Source organism: Panulirus ornatus, chromosome 47 (genome assembly GCF_036320965.1).
Source record: "Panulirus ornatus isolate Po-2019 chromosome 47, ASM3632096v1, whole genome shotgun sequence".
NCBI classification, from domain to species: Eukaryota; Metazoa; Arthropoda; class Malacostraca; order Decapoda; family Palinuridae; genus Panulirus; species Panulirus ornatus.
The window spans coordinates 20,677,222-20,697,868 of NC_092270.1; the positions used below are offsets into that span (position 1 = coordinate 20,677,222).

At 38.6% G+C, this 20,647-nt stretch overlaps 1 protein-coding gene across 4 annotated transcripts in view; it reads right to left on the reverse strand.

Annotated features, from left to right (window-relative positions):
* The window catches only part of LOC139763654 (oxysterol-binding protein-related protein 3-like), a 98,891-nt gene that overhangs the window by 10,963 nt on the left and 67,281 nt on the right, over positions 1-20,647 (reverse strand). For all 4 annotated transcript variants that reach the window (XM_071689940.1, XM_071689939.1, XM_071689938.1 and 1 more), the window contains 4 exons: positions 11,719-11,894; positions 11,381-11,593; positions 8,501-8,618; positions 6,563-6,747 (listed from right to left, as the gene is read on the reverse strand). In XM_071689940.1, the coding sequence (XP_071546041.1) occupies positions 6,563-6,747; positions 8,501-8,618; positions 11,381-11,593; positions 11,719-11,894 (692 nt within the window). The remainder of the gene's footprint in view (positions 1-6,562; positions 6,748-8,500; positions 8,619-11,380; positions 11,594-11,718; positions 11,895-20,647) is intronic.

Below are 20,647 nucleotides of genomic sequence, written 5' to 3' on the forward strand. Positions count from 1 at the left end.
CCATGCCAACAAATTATGAACTGAACTATGACAACACTCACTTTGTATTCAAATCCCAAAGCATTATGATCTGAGTCCTTGCATTAAAACTTCCAAAGCCCTTGCTCAGCTGCTTCCAAAATGTATATTTTTTTATTTTTTTATTATACTTTGTCGCTGTCTCCCGCGTTTGCGAGGTAGCGCAAGGAAACAGACGAAAGAAATGGCCCAACCCCATACACATGTATATACATACGTCCACACACGCAAATATACATACTTACACAGCTTTCCATGGTTTACCCCAGACGCTTCACATGCCTTGATTCAATCCACTGACATCACGTCAACCCCGGTATACCACATCGCTCCAATTCACTCTATTCCTTGCCCTCCTTTCACCCTCCTGCATGTTCAGGCCCCGATCACACAAAATCTTTTTCACTCCATCTTTCCACCTCCAATTTGGTCTCCCTCTTCTCCTCGTTCCCTCCACCTCCGACACATATATCCTCTTGGTCAATCTTTCCTCACTCATTCTCTCCATGTGCCCAAACCACTTCAAAACACCCTCTTCTGCTCTCTCAACCACGCTCTTTTTATTTCCACAAATCTCTCTTACCCTTACGTTACTCACTCGATCAAACCACCACACATTGTCCTCAAACATCTCATTTCCAGCACATCCATCCTCCTGCGCACAACTCTATCCATAGCCCACGCCTCGCAACCATACAACATTGTTGGAACCACTATTCCTTCAAACATACCCATTTTTGCTTTCCGAGATAATGTTCTCGACTTCCACACATTCTTCAAGGCCCCCAGAATTTTCGCACCCTCCCCCACCCTATGATCCACTTCCGCTTCCATGGTTCCATCTGCTGCCAGATCCACTCCCAGATATCTGAAACACTTCACTTCCTCCAGTTTTTCTCCATTCAAACTCACCTCCCAATTGACATGACCCTCAACCCTACTGTACCTAATAACCTTGCTCTTATTCACATTTACTCTTAACTTTCTTCTTCCACACACTTTACCAAACTCAGTCACCAGCTTCTGCAGTTTCACACATGAATCAGCCACCAGCGCTGTATCATCAGCGAACAACAACTGACTCACTTCCCAAGCTCTCTCATCCCCAACAGACTTCATACTTGCCCCTCTTTCCAAAACTCTTGCATTTACCTCCCTAACAACCCCATCCATAAACAAATTAAACAACCATGGAGACATCACACACCCCTGCCGCAAACCCACATTCACTGAGAACCAATCACTTTCCTCTCTTCCTACACGTACACATGCCTTACATCCTCGATAAAAACTTTTCACTGCTTCTAACAACTTTCCTCCCACACCATATACTCTTAATACCTTCCACAGAGCATCTCTATCAACTCTATCATATGCCTTCTCCAGATCCATAAATGCTACATACAAATCCATTTGCTTTTCTAAGTATTTCTCACATACATTCTTCAAAGCAAACACCTGATCCACACATCCTCTACCACTTCTGAAACCACACTGCTCTTCCAAGATGTATTCCCTTCTTTTTCATTCTTCTCGCTTCCTGGTGCTTAATTCACCCACCTCTCATGATCTACTTTCATTCAAACCAATTAATGCAAGAACAAGAACTCTGCAAATGGTTGGTTTTCCTATCTAATTCATAACAAATATTATATATCTATTCATCATACTTTGTTGCTGTCTCCCACGTGCGTGAGGTAGCACAAGGAAACAGATGAAGGAATGGCCCAACCCACCCACATACACATGTTTATACATAAACACCCACACACGCACATATACATACCTATACATTTCAACGTATACATACACAGACATATACATATATACACATGTACATATTCATATATGCTGCCTTCATCAATTCCTGCTGCCACCCTGTCACATATGAAATGGCACCCCTCTCCCCCAGCGTGCACGTGAGGTAGCGCTAGGAAAAGACAACAAGGCCACATTCGTTCACACTCAGTCTCTAGCTGTCATGTGTACTGCACAGAAACCACAGCTCTAATTTCCACATCCAGGCCCCAAAAAAACTTTCCATGGTTTACCCCAGACGCTTCACATTCCCTGGTTCAATCCATTAACAGCACTTCGACCCCAGTATACCACAGTGTTCCAATTCACTCTATTCCTTGCACACCTTTCACCCTCCTGTATGTTCAGGCCCCAATCACTCAAAATCTTTTTCATTCCATCCTTCCACCTCCAATTTTGTCTCCCACTTCTCCTCGTTCCATCCACACATATATCCTCTTTGTCAATCTTTCCTCACTCATTCTCTCCACGTGACCAAACCATTTCAATACACCCTCTTCTGCTCTCTCAACCACACTTTTTTTTATTATCGCACATCTCTCTTCCCCTTTCATTACTTACTCGATCAAACCACCTCACACCATATAATGCCCTCAAAAATCTCATTTCCAACACATCGACCCTCCTCCGCACAACCCTATCTATAGCCCATGTCTCACAACCATATAATATTGTTGGAACCACTATTCCTTCAAACATACCCATTTTTGCTCTCAAAGATAACGTTCTCGCCCTCCACACATTCTTCAAGGCTCCCAGAACCTTTGCCCCCTCCCCCACCCTGTGACTCACTTCCGTTTCCTTGGTTCCATCCACTGCCAAATCCACTCCCAGATATCTAAAACACTTCACTTCTCCAGATTTTATCCATTCAAACTCACCTCCAATTTACTTGTCCCTCAACCCTACTGAACCTAATAACTTTGCTCTTATTCACATTTACTCTCAGCTTTCTTCTTTCACACACTTTACCAAACTCAGTAACCAGCTTCTGCAGTTTCTCACCCGAATCAGCCACCAGCGCTGCATCATCAGTGAACAACAACTGACTCACTTCCCAAGCTCTGTCATCTACAACAGACTGCATACTTGCCCCTCTTTCCAAAACTCTTGCATTCATCTCCCTAAAACCCCATCCTTAAACAAATTAAACAACCATGGAGACATCACACATCCCTGCCGTAAACAGATATTCACTGAGAATCAATCGCTTTCTTCTCTTCCTACTCATACACACGCCTTACATCCTCGATAAAAACTTTTCACTGCTTCTAACAACTTACCTCCTACACCATATACTCTTAATACCTTCCACAGAGCATCTCTATCGACTCTATCATATGCCTTCTCCAGATCCATAAACGCTACATACAAATCCACCTGATACACATACCTTCTACCACTTCCGAAACCACACTGCTCTTCCCCAATCTGATGCTCAGTACATGCCTTCACCCTCTCAATCAATACCCTTCTATATAATTTCCCAGGAACACTCAAGAAACTTATACCTCCGTAATTTGAGCACTCACCTTTATCCCCTTTGTACAATGGCACTATGCATGCATTCCGTCAATCCTCAGGCACTTCACCATGAGCCATACATACATTAAATCACCTTACCAACCAATCAACAAAAAAGTTACCCCCATTTCAAATAAATTCCACTGCAATACCATCCAAACCCGCCACCATGCCAGCTTCCATCTTCCGCAAAGCTTTCACTCCCTCTTCTCTGTTTACCAATTCATTCTCCCTGACCCTCTCACTTCACATACCACCTCGACCAAAACACCCTATATCTGCCACTCTATCATCAAACACATTCAACAAACCTTCAAAATACTCACTCCATCTCCCTCTCACTTCACCACTACTTGTTATTACCTCACCATTTGCCCCCTTCACCGATGTTCCCATTTGTTCTCTTGTCTTACGCACTTTATTTACCTTCTTCCAAGACATCTTTTTTTTTTATTATCATCATTTTGCTTTGTCGCTGTCTCCCGCGTTAGCGAGGTAGTGCAAGGAAACAGACGAAAGAATTCTTATTTTTATTCTCCATAAAAATTTAATGATACTCTCTCATCCCAACTTTCATTTGCCCTCTTTTTCACCTCTTGCACCTTTCTCTTGACCTCTTGCCTCTTTCTTTTATACATCTCCCAGTCACTTGCACTATTTCCAGGCAAAAATCATCCAAATGCCTCTCTCTTCTCTTTCACTAACAATCTTACTTCATCCCATCACTCACTACCCTTTCTAATCTGCTCACCTCCCACCCTTCTCATGCCACAGGCATCTTTTGCGCAAGCCATTACTGCATTCCTAATATATCCCATTCCTCCCCCACTCCCCTTATGTCATTTGCTCTTACCTTTTTCCATTCTGCACTCAATTTCTCCTGGTATTTCCTCACACAAGTCTCCTTTCCAAGCTCACTTACTCTCACCACTCTCTTCAACCTAACATTCTCTCTTCTTTTCTGAAAACCTATGCATATCTTCACCTTTGCCTCCACAAGATAATGATCAGACATCCCTCTAGTTGCCCCTCTCAGCACATTAACATCCAAAAGTCTCTTCTTATGCACCTATCAATTTGCATGTAATCCAATAATGATCTCTGGCCATCTCTCCTACTTACATATGTATACTTATGTATATCTCTTTTTAAACCTAAGGTATTCCCAATCACCAGTCCTTTATCAGCACACAAATCTACAAGCTCTTCGTCATTTCCATTTACAACACTGAACACCCCATGTACACCAATTATACCCTCAACTGCCACATTACTCACCTTTGCATTCAAATCACCCATCACTATAACCCGGTCTCATGCATCAAAGCTGCTAACACATTCACTCAGCTGCTCCCAAAACACTTGCCTCTCATGATCTTTCTTCTCATGACCAAGTGCACAGGCACCAATAATCACCCATTTCTCTCCATCCACTTTCAGTTTTACCCATATCAATCTGGAGTTAACCTTCTTACACTATCACATACTCCAACAACTCCTGCTTCAGGAGTAGTGCTACTCCTTCCTTTGCTCTTGTCCTTTCACCATCCCCTGACTTTACTCCCAAGACATTCCCATACTACTCTTCCCCTTTACCCTTGAGCTTCATTTCACTCAGAGCCAAAACATCCAGGTTCCTTTTCTCAAACATACTATCTATCTCTCCTTTTTTCTCATCTTTGTTACATTCACACACATTTAGACAGCCCAACCTGAGCCTTCAAGGAGGATGAGCACTCTCTGCATGACTCCTACTTCTGTTTCCCCTTTTAGAAAGTTAAAAACAGGGAGGGGAGGGTTTCTAGCCCCCCCGCTCCTGTCCCCTTTAGTCACCTTTTATGACACATGGGGAATGCATGGAAAGTATTCTTTCTTCCCTATCCCCAGGGATACATAACAAAAATGACTACATAACTTTCATTTAACATTATCACCTACCTGAATAAATGATTCTGTTATTGGTGTACACTGGAAGCAATACAGTATCTATATTCTATCTATCTACATCTCTGCTGCTGATTCCCTCTGAAAACTCCCATCAAAGGGGTGGGTATGGCATACATATATGATTTATACATATAAATCAAGTTTAATGTGTTACTCTGCTACACCATCTCAAGGTGAAGCATCATATCTCCCACAAGAATACAGGCTTACTTGGTAAAATCCAGCATCAGAGAGAACCACAAGGATAAATCAAAATCAGGCTTATTCAATCATGATCCACACTTTCATAATGTTTTTCACTTATAAATGATCACTAGATCTATATATCTATATGTCTATCTATCTATCTATATCTCTGATGCCTGTTCCAATCGGAACTCCCTCACAGGGGTGGTTACAGCAACATAAGTCTCCATAATTAAAGAAGTCTAATGCTGCTTCTTCGCCTTTAGTGCCTCACCCTTAACAGGCCACTGGCAGAGGGCAAGTTTAAAGCAGTATTTTCAGAGGCTCCTACCTAATGTTCATAATGACTACTATCTTATGCTCCTACCTACTACTTTTACATAATGTTTCTACAGAATGCTCCTACCTAAATGTTCCTACATAATACTTCTATATACTGCTCCTACCATTTTGCTAAAAGGCAGGAATAAAGCATGGTGCTCACCACAGGAAAATCTAGAGTTACGAAGAGTGAGTTGCTTGAGTTAAGTGTTGTCAAGTGTTACATACGACAAGGAGAGATGGCATGTTTGTGAACAGAATACCAGTAGTCCACATGTTAGTGAGGCAGAAAGAAAAGACAGCTACCTGGGTTAGAGGAGTGCAACTTGACAACCACTAAAGTGCTGATCACTAGATCAGTCATCTCAATTTAGAATGCAACTATATGGCTACAAAACTGGAAACATTACTGCACTTTAAAATCATTAAATGGTGTTGAATGAATTCTCAATAGAGACATGGTCATTACTTTACTCAATAAAATTCTTTACAAAGAAATAACCCCAGGTGAGTCTGACATATCAAAAAAATGACTAAACTTTTGCAAAATATAAATTCAATTTCTGAACAGTTACAAAACTGTGTTCTATTAGTGAAAAGGGTAAGAGAATGACTGAAGCACCTAATCTCTTCAACAAACAAATTCTCTTCAAGGGGTTGATAAATAACAATACTAATAAGAGATCTAAAATTCACAACAGAAACTCAGTTTCATACAAACGCAAAAGGCATTTACAAAATAACTTACCCGCACAAAAGAAAGCTTGCAGATCAGGCTGTTGGTAGTGTTCTTGATGATCATCTCCCCATATTGGTCAACCCACCTCTGGCCACCACCAAACAAATTGTGCACACAAGTTGTCACCTTATTCCACTCATAGTGGTCTTCAGTGCCAGAATCTTCTTGCTCACGCAAAACCAAATGGACTTTGCCTGTAAGAAAATATACTTTCAAACTCTCAAGAGACTCATTTCAGTGCTTGAAAAAGCAGCAAGATGAAGATACATCTTAGTCCCTTCGTAGACTGCATTTAACAGAAAATCATCTGGGAAAATTCTATACACACAGTGATCCTACCATACAAGGCAACTAAATACTTCTGGTTAGGAACAAACCTATGATATTTACAATTACCATACCTAGCTAGTCAACAGGGGCATGAGCCCACCACATAACTTGCATGTCCATCAACCAGTTAACGTAATGAATGTCCCAATAACACAACCTGTATCAATAAATAACTGATATATCATCAAATGTTTTCTCTAAACTCAGATACTAGTCTTTCAGCACAACTATGAGAGGCATTTCCAAGCATTAAGTGACAACTACCAATCCTCCTATGATTAACTTTCTTTTATGTGATACACCCAGGCGTTGTTAAGAAACTTAAAGTTTACAACAGATTTGTCTTATCTAGACATGTAAAGCCTGACACTACAAACTTCAAAACATTTGAAAAGTAAAAATCAACATTCAGGATGCGATATACTAACATTAGAAATGTTGTGGGAAAAAAAATAAAGCCAATAACTTTTCAGTGTCCATGGCTGAAACTGTAGTGGCAAAGTGTATTATGATATCTGCCCATGTGATACAGATGAAGAATCTGTGGGAGAGCTCTCCTTCCAGAAGAGAGTAACAGCTTCAATGCTTCACTGGATTAAGAATGCTACTGTGGGAGATGTAAATGCTAAGGTTTCTGATGTGGACTGACACTAATGCAACTGAATCAATGACAAGAATATAAAAGAGTGAAGATAATCGTTAAATGAAAAGAAAAAAGAAATCAAGACGAGGGGATTAGCATGGAACCAGATAATCATTATGAATGGAATGTTTTATGGGATGTGTTAAGGATATATGGTATAGGGGGATAACTGGTGGATGGTGTGAAAGTCTTCTATAGAGGAGCAAGTGTGTATGTATGAGCAGATGAAGAGCTGAGCAACACATCTCTCTTACCCTTTCATTACTTACTCGATCAAACCACCTCACACCACACATTGTCCTCAAACATCTCATTTCCAGCACATCCACCCTCCTTCGCATAACCCTATCTATAGCCCATGCCTTGCAACCATATACCATTGTTGAAACCACTATTCCTTCAAACATACCCAGAGATCGTGAATGAGTGTGAATGAGTGTGGCCTTTGTTGTCTTTTCCTAGCGCTTCCTTGTGTGTTTGCACGGGTGGAGGGGGGTGCCATTTCATGTGTGGCGGTGCGGCAATGGGAACGGATGAAAGCAGCAAGTATAAATATGTACATGTCTATATATGTACATGTCTGCGTATGTATATGTATGTATACATTGAAATGTATAGGTATGTATATGTGCATGTGTGGGCACTTATGTATACACATGTGTATGTGGGGGAGGGTTGGGCCATTCTTTCGTCTGTTTCCTTGCGCTACCTTGCTAATGCAGGAGACAGCGATAAAGTATAATAAAGAAAAGTAAACAACAATAATAATAATAATAATAATAATAATAATAATAATAATAATAATAATAGAAATAATACAAACCTACAGAATGTACTAAAAATTTGTGAAATATCTGATATCATATGGGATTTCATCTCATTCATTGGCTTCTGGCAAAGAATCTAAACCTAGACACAAATTTCCCTTAAAAGCAGGGAACTGGAAATAAAGATCCAAATGTGTGACATCTTACCAGTTGGCTGGAATTCAAGTGATCTGCCCCAAAATTTGGTCTTAATTCTCATGTCTTGCCAAAATGTGAAGTTGTAGCTCTTAGCATAGCAGGCACTGACTGGAGGATGATGGCTTACCTACAATACGATACAAAATTTCATTAATAAAAACAATCACACAAAATTACCATATTTTCTTTAAGAACACCATCAAAAATAAAAGAGCAGATATCACTGAAAGCAAACACTTAAAGTAACATTCAAGTAAGTATACTGATTCTATCTAAAGTATAGTAATGGTCTATACTTAAGTTCCCAGGTCTATACTTAAGTTCCCAGTCAATGTTATTACACAAATCATTTAACTCTGCTTTGTTGCCATGATTATATCCTCTCTGAATCAATTTTTTTCTCTGATCACCTTTAGTGTCTGCTTTAACCACATACTCAAAATCCAGCACTAAAAGATAACTTTTACCAAATGGCATGTTGTGCCATATGTATTCTTCTACTTCCACATTATCATATATGAAGAAAAGGTCTAATAGTGATGGTGTACCAGTCTCTCTTTGACTACTGCATGCTCAGTAATGTGCTGAAACAGTAACTTCTCCAGAATTCATTCTGGGAACTTGACTCTTCATAACTCCAAATCTTCATGCGATTCTAAAATCTCCCAGTCTATTCTCTTGCACTTCAATTCTCCATTATCAGGAATTTATCATCTTTGAGGAGTGAGTGTTTTGCTGCTACTGAAGTCATGTCACATCTTTCTCCTGTCTATCATTTTATCAATACTCTGCCTTTCCATCAAAGTGCACACTTGTTCTGGTCAGTCTGTATTCTCTTTAATCTTCTGTAAATTTCTCCACACACTTCCTTGATTACCCTGTCTCTGCAGTGTGAACTGCCTTCTCTACTGCTCACACTGCCTTTCTACTGCATCATTCAATATCTTGTTCTATCTACCTGAGTCAAGTCGCCAGATCTCTGTCCTACCTCTAAAGTGTATGGTCTGCAGCTTTCCCCCATGATCTTACAGCTCTGTCCTCATGACTGCCACTTATTTCCATCAGCAATTGTCATTTCTTTAACAAAATGCAGACTGATCAATTCTCTTTCATTAAATCCCACACTGCAGCTATTGTCATGCTCTTTGATCTTGCAGTCATGCTCCTTTACTGAGTTTTCAGGTTATCAATACACTCTAGGTATTCTAAAACTTTTCTATCACCTGGTCATGCCATTCCATGAAGTCTTTCAGATAATCAACTTCCTTTGTTTCTTAGCACTTCTCAGAATCTTTTACAATGCCGATAAGTTCCTGTACTCCCTCTTCAAGCTGACACACGATGAGCATGTATTGTTTTACCACTGACACTTATCGCAACTCTACTATCTCATGTGCACTTCCCTCATAGTCCACAGTTTTGATATCTTCCTCACATTTCTTTACAATTACATCTTCATTATTTCAGTTTCAAGCAGTATTGTGCTGTTCTTTTATGACAGAAATCACGGACTAGGGGCTAAGCTGAAAGTTTGGCCTTGCCTCTCTCTTTAACTGGGCTGTATCAACCTGTTCTGATGCACTAATTCCTTGAGATGAATTTACCATGGTCTTTCTACACTTACCTTTAACAATGTGGCTCAAAATTTTAAACAAAATCCACTTTTTATATGTATACTTGAAAATGAAACACAAGCTTTCATTCTTGTTCTGAACTCATAAGTCATTCTATTACCTATCCAAAATCTGAAAGTGGTTCTTTTGTCTTCTTTTAGGCTTTCCTCGACTCTGGAAAGTGTAAGGACTCTCATCTACTCCCCATTGCACTGGAGCTTCTCAAACAATTCTAGGTACTGATTCATGTAAGAAGACCAAGTTGCTGTGGTGTATTTTTGCTTTAGTCACAATTCTCAACTATCTAAACAAAATGTTGTTTGTACACTGAAGGGCAATTTTGACAGTGACCAAAATACAGTTTGTTTCTCTCATGACACTCTTTATGTGACCTGTGTCAAGCCAAGCTTGATGTCTACTCCAAGATCCCATTAACTCAAATAATTTCTTTCCCTTAGTTGTAGAAACATACCCCAGTTGGGGGTCAAAATATGTTTTATATATCTTTCTAAACATACTGCTGACCATGAACTAGGAGGCAATCTTGACACTGACCAACAAACAGTATGTTTCTCATGATGCTCTATTTTTAATCTTGCAGTTAAAAGTCTAGTAGTGTCAAATCCTAGGTCCCTTTCATTGCCTTCTGAATGCTTGTAACCTGTTTCTACTTGCATGGTAACCACAATCTGCTTAGTTCTCACCCTTCGCCATCCTCATTACTTTTCATTTGTTAAGGTTACTTTTCACTAGCCAAATGACTCACCACTAGGCCTATCTGGAATGTGCTGGATTCTCGATTACTCAAAGCGTCATTCATAATCTTTGCATCACAGGCACATAATCAGTATGATTTAATGCCTCCTCACATGTTATTTACTGGGATTAAAAATACTACAGAAGTACCTTGATGGACCTCACTTATTACCATTGGTAAGCATGAAAAGCCTCCAATAGGCATGATCTTTTTTTTTTCAGGTGGCCTTCAATCCATTTCAAAACTACTTCTCTGATACCAGCTATGAAATCTCACCTCTGTATTAATCGTTTGCAATGGAAAATATCAACAGCCTTGCAACAATCTACAAAAACAGATTTCCCCAAGTTTAGGAAATTAATGAAGCAATCTTTTCTCAACACAACATACACACAAAATTGAGAAAAATGAAAATAACTTACAAAGCACTATAAAAAATACACAAAAGTTTAACAGGAATGTCACTGATCATCAAACTTTGTAATCTATTATGAAACCAGAATTATCGCTTTTGATTACCTGCTCTGCCACAAATCTGAAGCCCTTGTCTTCCCTGATACACTCATAAGTCTCTCCAAGAAGAGGATTGAAGGGCTTGTGGGCTGCACGATATATTGATGAGGCATAAGCAGACACGGCAAATGTTGCCACTAGTACCATACGATTTCCAGCATCCTCCAAGCCAGCAGCTTTATCTAACAGCTCACTGTACTCTAACTCTTCACACATACGCTGGAAATAAAAGCAATTATTTTGCTGTAAGAATTACTCATACACATACTTCATATGAAAATTTGACATGCCTTAATATATCCTGTGCCTATCAGACAATTAGAAGTTCTTTACCATATAGTTACCTGTAACATATTCAGTGGTTCATTCAGCGTAACAGGCATACAAACTTTGGATAAGTCTTTTCCAATATTCTTGTACAAGAAGTTCCAAACAGAAAAGTCTTCTGTGAGAGGTTTAGGTGCAGGAAGGCGTGTTCGTCGACCAGTGAAACACTTGCCATCTTCCTCAATTTCTGCAGCTGTAATACACAAGTCATAAGAATTCTGTCTTTGCAGTTATTAGTTTATTACATACTGATATCTAAAAGACTTCTAAATAATATATAATCATTCTAATTCAAACTGTATTCTTTAGAAAGGGAAAATATTATTATCAAGATATCTATATACATGAAAAAAGAGCTGTTCTAATTACTTTTCTAACATGTACTCTTTTTGCTTACTCTTCAGAAAGTGACTTTTGTCAATCAATCCTACACAGATATGATTTCTTCAACCTATTACTATTTCTAGATATCTAAACTGAACAATGACATCAGCCATGGGGAACAAAAAATATGCATCTCATATACCAAGTGCATCAAATGGAAGCTCAATAGCCTCCAATACTAGATACAGAAGCAAAAAGTATGCATATTACTCTATCTATGTAGTTTAAAACTGTCGCAAAAGAGGACAAAAGGAAAGCCATGGACTGGAAGCTCTACTAATTAACTCAGCATCATCATATTTAACTAAAGGTAAATACATAAGCATAACAGATTAGTGATGATCCAACGATCTGAAGTACACAGCCTTTCCTTGCACACTAATGTACCACATCATTCAGTATATTATCATACATAAAAAATAATAATAAAATTAAGAGGTTACTGGTGAAAATTCATTCAAAAAGTAGCAATAAACAGGGCCATGCTTTATATTCAATTTTGAAATCAAAAGAAAAAAAAAAGATATATATCCTGAGGTTTCCATGTTAAAGGTAAAATAATTTGATTACATGTTTCTAACTTCTGTGCTACTAACTGAAAAGTGGATATTGTACTTTTGCATATGAATGCTCAAGTGTGTGTACATCATATATGAAATTACCCACATCTAGATGTTTATCAATGCACAATAAAATTTCTTAATGTATATGTATACTATACTCTCAATGACTTTTAAGTGTTTCGGTCAATAACAACCATGTTAACAATTTATGTTGTATTTCTCTATGACTATTATGCTTTTCTGTCATCAATTACTGTGTACCACATCGTAGGAACTTTCAAGAATGGTCACCAAACACTTCTATATCCTCCCAGTGTTCAAGACTCAATCCAAATGCCAAACAACTTTTATGAGCATAAAAGAATGCCTCCAGCATGTAAATTTATCTGTTGACTGAAAACAGGCAAAAAAAAGACAAAGCTACAAATAATTGACAAATGGATATTAGTGCAACAGCGGGAATACTGATGCAAAGAATGGATAACAGACCATTTAGTACACCTAGTGTGTTAATATAGTAAAATATATCATCCGAGAAAAAGGATACCAGAATCCTTTTTAAAGTTCACTGTAGAATGGTAGAATTCCTCCCATGAGATGGTGGGGGACTGAAGACCTCATGTTCTCTCTTCTTAATGATCTAGAGCAAATCAACTCCCACCAGCCCATATTCCTGACCATTAAGACCATTATCCTAATATTCTGAATCTGATTTTCATCTCTAATGCTTTGTGCTGTAACTACACAGTTTCTCCCCCAGTTAGTTCATATGACCACACTCTTATAAATGTTTCTGTCTTAATGGTACCTACACCTCCAGTAGCATCTTCTAAAAGTAAATATTGGCATCTCAACAAAGCTGACTTTTGTAACTTGCAAAAATTCGAAAATTCTTTTCTGACTTTTCTTGGGTAAATAAATGTCTCTTATGTGGTGATGCAATTATTTCTGCTAAACGCATAGCAAAATTTATTGTTGTGTGAATGGAGGCATCTATCCCCTCTTCCTCCAAGATGACCTTTGCCTTACATCCATAGTTTAACCATTTCCAGTTATGAGACCATTCTGGTAAGAGATCAGGCCTATCAGGATTGGAAAAATTTCCTTCCTCCAACTCCCATTCAACATTTACAAAAGGTGCATCATAGACCATCCTACTGCAACAGCAGGTAAAGGTGTATATCATACAAAAAATATCTAAGTATGAGAAAAAGGGAAAATGAAAGGCAGATAAAAGAAAGCTAAACCCAAAAACCTTGCTTTTATTCATATTTACTCTCAATTTCCTTTTTTCAAACACTCTTCCAAACTCAGTCACCAACTTCTACAGTTTCTCAATTGAATCTGCCATCAGTGCTATATCATCAGCAAACAACAACTGACCAACTTCCGAAGCCGTCTCAGTCTTTACAGACAGTATAGCTACCATTCTCTCCAAGAGGCTTGCATCTACTTCCCTCAGCACCCCATCCATAAACAAATCAAACAGCCATGGTGACATCACACACCCCTACCGCACTAGAATCTTCACTTGGAACCATTTAATTTCCACTCTTCCCATTCATGCATATGCCTTACATCCTTCATAAAAACTTTAAAAGCTTTTCTATATATCTATACCTCTGACATCTGTTCCAACTGGAACTCCCTCAAAGGGGTGGCCACAGCAACAGTTTCCACAACTAACAGACTCCAGTGCTGCTTCTTAGCTTTTAGTGTCTCATCCTTAACAGGACACTGGCTGAGGGCAACTAGCGTAGTGTTTGCAGAGGCTCCTACTAATGTTCCTACTGACAACTACTACTTAATGCCCCTGCCTAATACTTCTACCTAATGGTTCTACCTAATGCTCCAGCATAAATGTTCCTACCTCCTACTGATATCTACTGTTCCTACCATTTTACCAAAATGCAAGGCTAGCACATAGTGCCCACCACAGGAAAATCTAGAGTTATGAGGAATGAGCTGTGTGAGCTAAGTGTTGTCAAGTGTTATGTGCAACAAGGAGAGATTGTATGTTTATGGACAGGAAGCCAGTAGTCCATGTGTGGGTGAGGAAGAAAGGAAAGACAGCTACCTGGGTCAGAGGAGTGCAACTTGACAACCACTAAGGAGCTGGCTCACTATGCAACTGTCACTAACCCTCCCAATATCCAGGAATGTAGTACTGGTAACATATCTTCCTAGTCATTGGCTGCCTACCAACTATTACTGCTTCTAAAAGCTTTCCTCTTACACCAAATATTCTTAAGACCTTCCACAAAGCATCTCTATCAACCCTGTCATATGCTTTTCAGATCCATAATTGACCTACACAAATATATCTTTCTCTAAGTATAATTCACACACAGTCTTTAAAGCAAACCCCTGATCCATACATTCTCTACCACTTCTGCAATCACACAGTTCCTCCCCAATCTGATGCTCTACACATGCCTTCCTGTCTCAATTGCTACTCTCCCATACAATTTACCAGGTACGTTCCACAAGCTTAAACCTCAGAAGTCATAATACATAATTTTAACCCATTTGCCTTTATACAATGGCACAATACATACATTCCAACAAACCTCAGATACCATGTTTCATGCATAGACTGAAAATCCTCAAAAGCAATCAACAAAGTTACCCTCTTGCTTAAGAAATTTACAATGAAATAAGAACAGCAGAGGCTTAGGTTAGTGGAATCAATTTCGACAGAAGTCACTGCCTAATGACTGGGAGTCTTATAGTGGCGTCCAATACCTTTTCAAACCATCTGTGTCAGGATTGCTGGTCTAACTGTCTGTCTCATTATAACTGTGCAACAAAGCTAGTCTTACAATCGTCTATCATGCATCATACACTTATCTTCCTCATTCACTCACTCTCCTAACAATCATCATACACCTATCCTAATCATATTCTCCCCTTTCTTCATTAATCATCATGCATTTTTTCTGACAACCATTTGCAAAGCAGGTTTTCCTCCTACTCAGCAACTGTTCATATTACTTTCATCCATTTTCTACCTTCATCTTATGGCCTGGTCTCAATAAGGACTTTTGCTTGTGCCTGAAAAAAATAAAAGGTTCCTAGGATCATGCCAATTAGGTCAGGATCACCAAAACCTAATTTATGGAATTCTCAACAAGATCTATATATAAAAATGGTCAAGAACTGAGGCTCAAATCAATGATATCTCATGCATGCTAACTGTAATCAATAAGGTATAAAATGAACTTTTTTGGCCTATAAAATATGGTCACAAACAAGAAAACCTAACCAGATTACAATACCTGCAAAAGAAGCTTATATAGCTAAGGTCAGTAACATCTGTGCAGATCATAAAACCTGCTAGAGAAGCTCATATTCAAATACAAATAGAAAAGGCCTAATATATCAAAAATATCTATATACAAGTTGGGTGTGGAGCCAATACCATTGGCAAAAGACAGGTAAAACTGGTTCTTGCAAATGCGAATAAGGAAGTATGGGCACCAAAAACAGAAAAGTCTATGGAACCAATCTACAGGAAACTTACATTCACATAAGAAGAGATCTGGCACTGAGGTGGTTGGAAAATATATCACTTCAGGCCTAATCATCCAAACACCATTGCCAATGCTGATGCCATGTGAAACATCACAAAAACCATTATATATACGAGCTCCCATGACGCATTCACGGGCCGAGTGCATAAGTTCTAATCTTGCTTACAGAAGTTGGTTCACAGTCAACCCAGCTATTCATCCACCCCTAGGGGTTGGTCGATAAAATGGGTAACTGGCTCACGAGGTGGAAGGATGGAGTGAAAAAGATTTTGAGCGATTGGGGTCTGAACATACAGGAGGGTGACAAGTGTGCAAGGAATAGAGTGAAATGGTACAATGGGGTATAGTGGGGTCAACATACTATCAATAGACTGAACTAGGGCATGTGAAACATCTGGGGTAAACCATGGAAAGGTCTGTGGAACCTGGATGTGGACAGGGAGCTGTGGTTTCAGTGCATTACACACGACAGCAAGAGACTGAGTGTGAACGAAAGCGGCCTTTCTTGTCTGTTTTCCTGGTGCTTTGCTGAAGCGGGGGTTGCAATGCTGTTTCCTGTGGAGCGGGGTGGTGCCGGGAATGGATAAAGGCAATCAAGTATGAATATATACATGAGTATATGTATACATGTCTGTGTATATAAACATAGGTATATGTTGATATGTAGATGTATGTGTGTGTATGGGCGTTTATAGTTGAGGCATCTTTGTCTGTTTCTTGGTGCTACCTCGCTGATGTGGGTAATGGTGATCAATTTTAATGAATAAAATACTGCAAAGGTGAGTAATGTGGCAGTTGAGGGTATAATTGGTGTACATGGGGTGTTCAGTGTTGTAAATGGAAATGGTGAAGAGCTTGTAGATTTGTGTGCTGAAAAAAGACGGGTGATTGGGAATACTTGGCTTAAAAAGAGAGATATACATGAGTATGCATATGTAAGTAGGAGAGATGGCCAGAGAGCATTGTTGGATTACATGTCAATTGATAAGCGCATGAAAGAGAGACTTTTGAGTGTTAATGTGCTGAGAGGGGCAACTGGAGGGATCATTATCTTGTGAAGGCAAACATGAAGATATGTAGAGGTTTTCAGAAAAGAAGAGAGAATGTTGGGGTGAAGAGAGTGGTGAGAGTAAATGAGCTTGGAAAGGAGACTTGTGAGAGGAAGTACCAGGAGGGATTGAGTGCAGAATGGAAAAAGGTGAGAGCAAATGTCATAAAGGGAATGGGGGAGAATGGGATGTATTTAGGGAAGCAGTGATGGCTTGCGCAAAAGATACCTCTGGCATGAGAAAGGTGGGAGGTGGGCAGATTAGAAAGGGTAGTGAGTGGTGAGATTAAGACATAAGACTGTTAGTGAAAGAGAAGAGAGAGGCATTTGGATGATTTTTGCTGGGAAATAGTGCAAACGACTGGGAGATGTATAAAAGAAAGAGGCAAGAGGTCAAGAGAAAGGTGCAAGAGGTGAAAAAGCGGGCAAATGAGAGTTGGAGTGAGAGAGAATCATTAAATTTTAGGGAGAATAAAAAGATGTTTTGGAAGGAGGTAAATAAAGAGCGTAAGACAAGAGGGTGGATGTGTTGGAAGTGAAATGTTTGTGGATAATATGTGGTGTGAGATGGTTTGATCGAGTAAGTAATGAAAGAGTAAGAGAGATGTGTGGAAATAAAAAGAGCATGGTTGATAGCAGAAAAGGGAGTGTTAAAGTGATTTGGACATAAGGAGAGAATGAGTGAGGAAAGATTGACAAAGAGAATATATGTGTCAAAGGTGGAGGGAACAAGGAGAAGCAGAAAACCAAACTGGAAGTGGATGGATGGAGTGAAACAGATTCTGAGTGATCGGGGCCTGAACATACAGGAGGGTGAAAGGCGTGCAAGGAATAGAGTGAATTGGAACGATGTGGTATACCGGGTTCTCAATGGACTGAAACAGGGCATGTGAAATGTCTGTGGTAAACCATGGAAAGGTCTGTGGGGCCTAGACGTGGATAGGGAGCTGTGGTTTTGGTGCATTACACATGACAGCTAAAGACTGAATGTGAGCGAATGCGGACTTTTTTGTCTGTTTCCCTGGCACTTCCTTCCTGAAGCAGGGGGTAGCAATGCTGTTTCCTGTGGGGCAGTGTAGCGCTGGGAATGAATAAAGTCAAGCAAGTATGAATATGTACTTGTCTATATATGTGTATGTCTGTGCATGTGTATGTATATGTATGTATATCTGTTAATATGTATACCTATGTATTTGTGCATATATGGGCATTTATGTATACATGCATATATGAGTGGATGGGCCATTCTTCATCTGTTTCCTGGGACTACCTCGCTGACACGGGAAACAGCGATTATGTATATTAAGAAATAAAAAATTCAAAGGCCTATGTAGTACCTTTACCCTGGAAATTCTTATACATCAAAATCAAATTCCCAAATATGAATAAAATATACAAGCAATCACCCTGATTGTTAACAAAGGTCTATCTGAAATGCACTTAACGTAACTATGGCATACATTACCTATTCAAGCACAACATTTGTGTTATCTCTGCATTATAGCAATCATATTGGACAATAAAATATAATCAACTTGCAATAAACCATATTCATAAAATAAGCTGCAAAAATACCAGACAATCAAGCTAAGCTACTAAATAATGCTTTAGGATAATCAATGACTCATTAGTCTAATTAATTAAGCTATACTACTGCAAAGCAATTAGGGTTATAATCCAAGCTAAGCTACTGCTTATCAGTGTAGAAGTACACTTACTGACATCCTCACTGTCAGCCACTATAGAGAGTAGGAGAATACACATTGAAAATAATGATACCATTTGTTAATCAAATTACTCTTTAGAAGTTTAAAGCAATCGGAACTCTTTCCTAAACATAACTTTATTCACAAGAGAGAGGATCAAAATACACTAAAAGCACCAAGCTTTTATTGCTTATCATCAAGTATCTGTACAACCTTTAGCCTATTTTTAACACATATTCGTCAAATATCACCAACTTTATAAAAAACTATTATCGCTAGACACTAACATAACTGGGCACTGTTTGATCTATAAATGGAAGACTTTTCTTTAATGACACAACAGATACACAGGTCAAGGTCCTAACAGCTCCAGATTTTAGTACCCTAACTTAGTATTGGACTCAAACATGGAAGACAGCCCTATTGCATTTAATATCATATGGTACTAGCAGTGTTGGTACATGATGGGGGGATTACCGTGGAAGGTTACAAATACTGGAAGACTTTATCATTCTGTCTTCACATTCATGAATTATGAAAATTAAAGGGTATGTCAGAAGTGTAATAGGGTAAAATATGCCAATGAAACAGTAACCCAGTGGACAAATATTTTGACAAGATTTGTACAGCATGTGTAACACATTATTATCACATTCATGAATGCTTATTCTAAAAGAGGTGAATGGCATGGCCTAACAAAACATAAACAACTAGATATAGAGGAAGATAACAACAATAATACATACAAGAATATCCTTATACTGTATTGAAAACTGAAACCATTTCAAGGAAATTTAAGAACATTTCCTTTTTTATCTATAAATCTTTATAAGATGTCGTAGGAACAGCAACTTTGGTAACAATATCACTATTTCACATTATCATCTACAACTAAGATGAAAAAAATATTCCTGAAACAAATGAATGTGAAATATGGATGAAAGGTGCAGATTTTACACTATAACAGATGAAAGTGAAATATGGATGAAAAGTGCAAGTGCAATTCATACACTACAACATTCTAAAATATCACTACGTGAATGTTCCACAATTTTCAGGTATGTTGTAAAACAAAACAAATTTGAATTTTTTCCTAAAATCTTCAATGTTACTACCATTAGTAACTATCAAACACAGCAACAAAGAAACCTATTTCTCTCTAATACAAAGACTTTGGATGGCAAGGCTTAATATACAATATTGAATATGAAATTATATACTAGCTATTGCCATATTCCACTTCCAGACTAATGAAGAGTGAAAACACAGTAAAACTCCACAAATACTGAGCATGGCAAAGAAATATAAACTGTAGAATAATGGAAAGGATCTGAGGAAACACATATTTAACATCACAAGGTTTGAAAATGTTTTTTGGTTAATTTTTTCAAACGTCAGTAAATGTTAAGGGACAAAAAATGTAATGGAAAAGGTAAGGAAAAAATACATATCATAAGAAAATTCCTCATTCACAACCTGGTCCACATGATTCTCTTCAACTGAATTTTAGGGACAACCAATTGCAGCTTTAAGTAAAATTATTTGCAGGTTGCACGTTAACTTTGCCAAGAAGTCTTCCCATCTATTCTAACAAAGTTATAATGTAAAGCAAACCATTCTACCATAAGAGACTAAACACATACTAAAAACAGATGGGAAAAAAAGGTCAAACAAGTGCAAACAAATAAATAAATCATGAACAAAAAGCAACA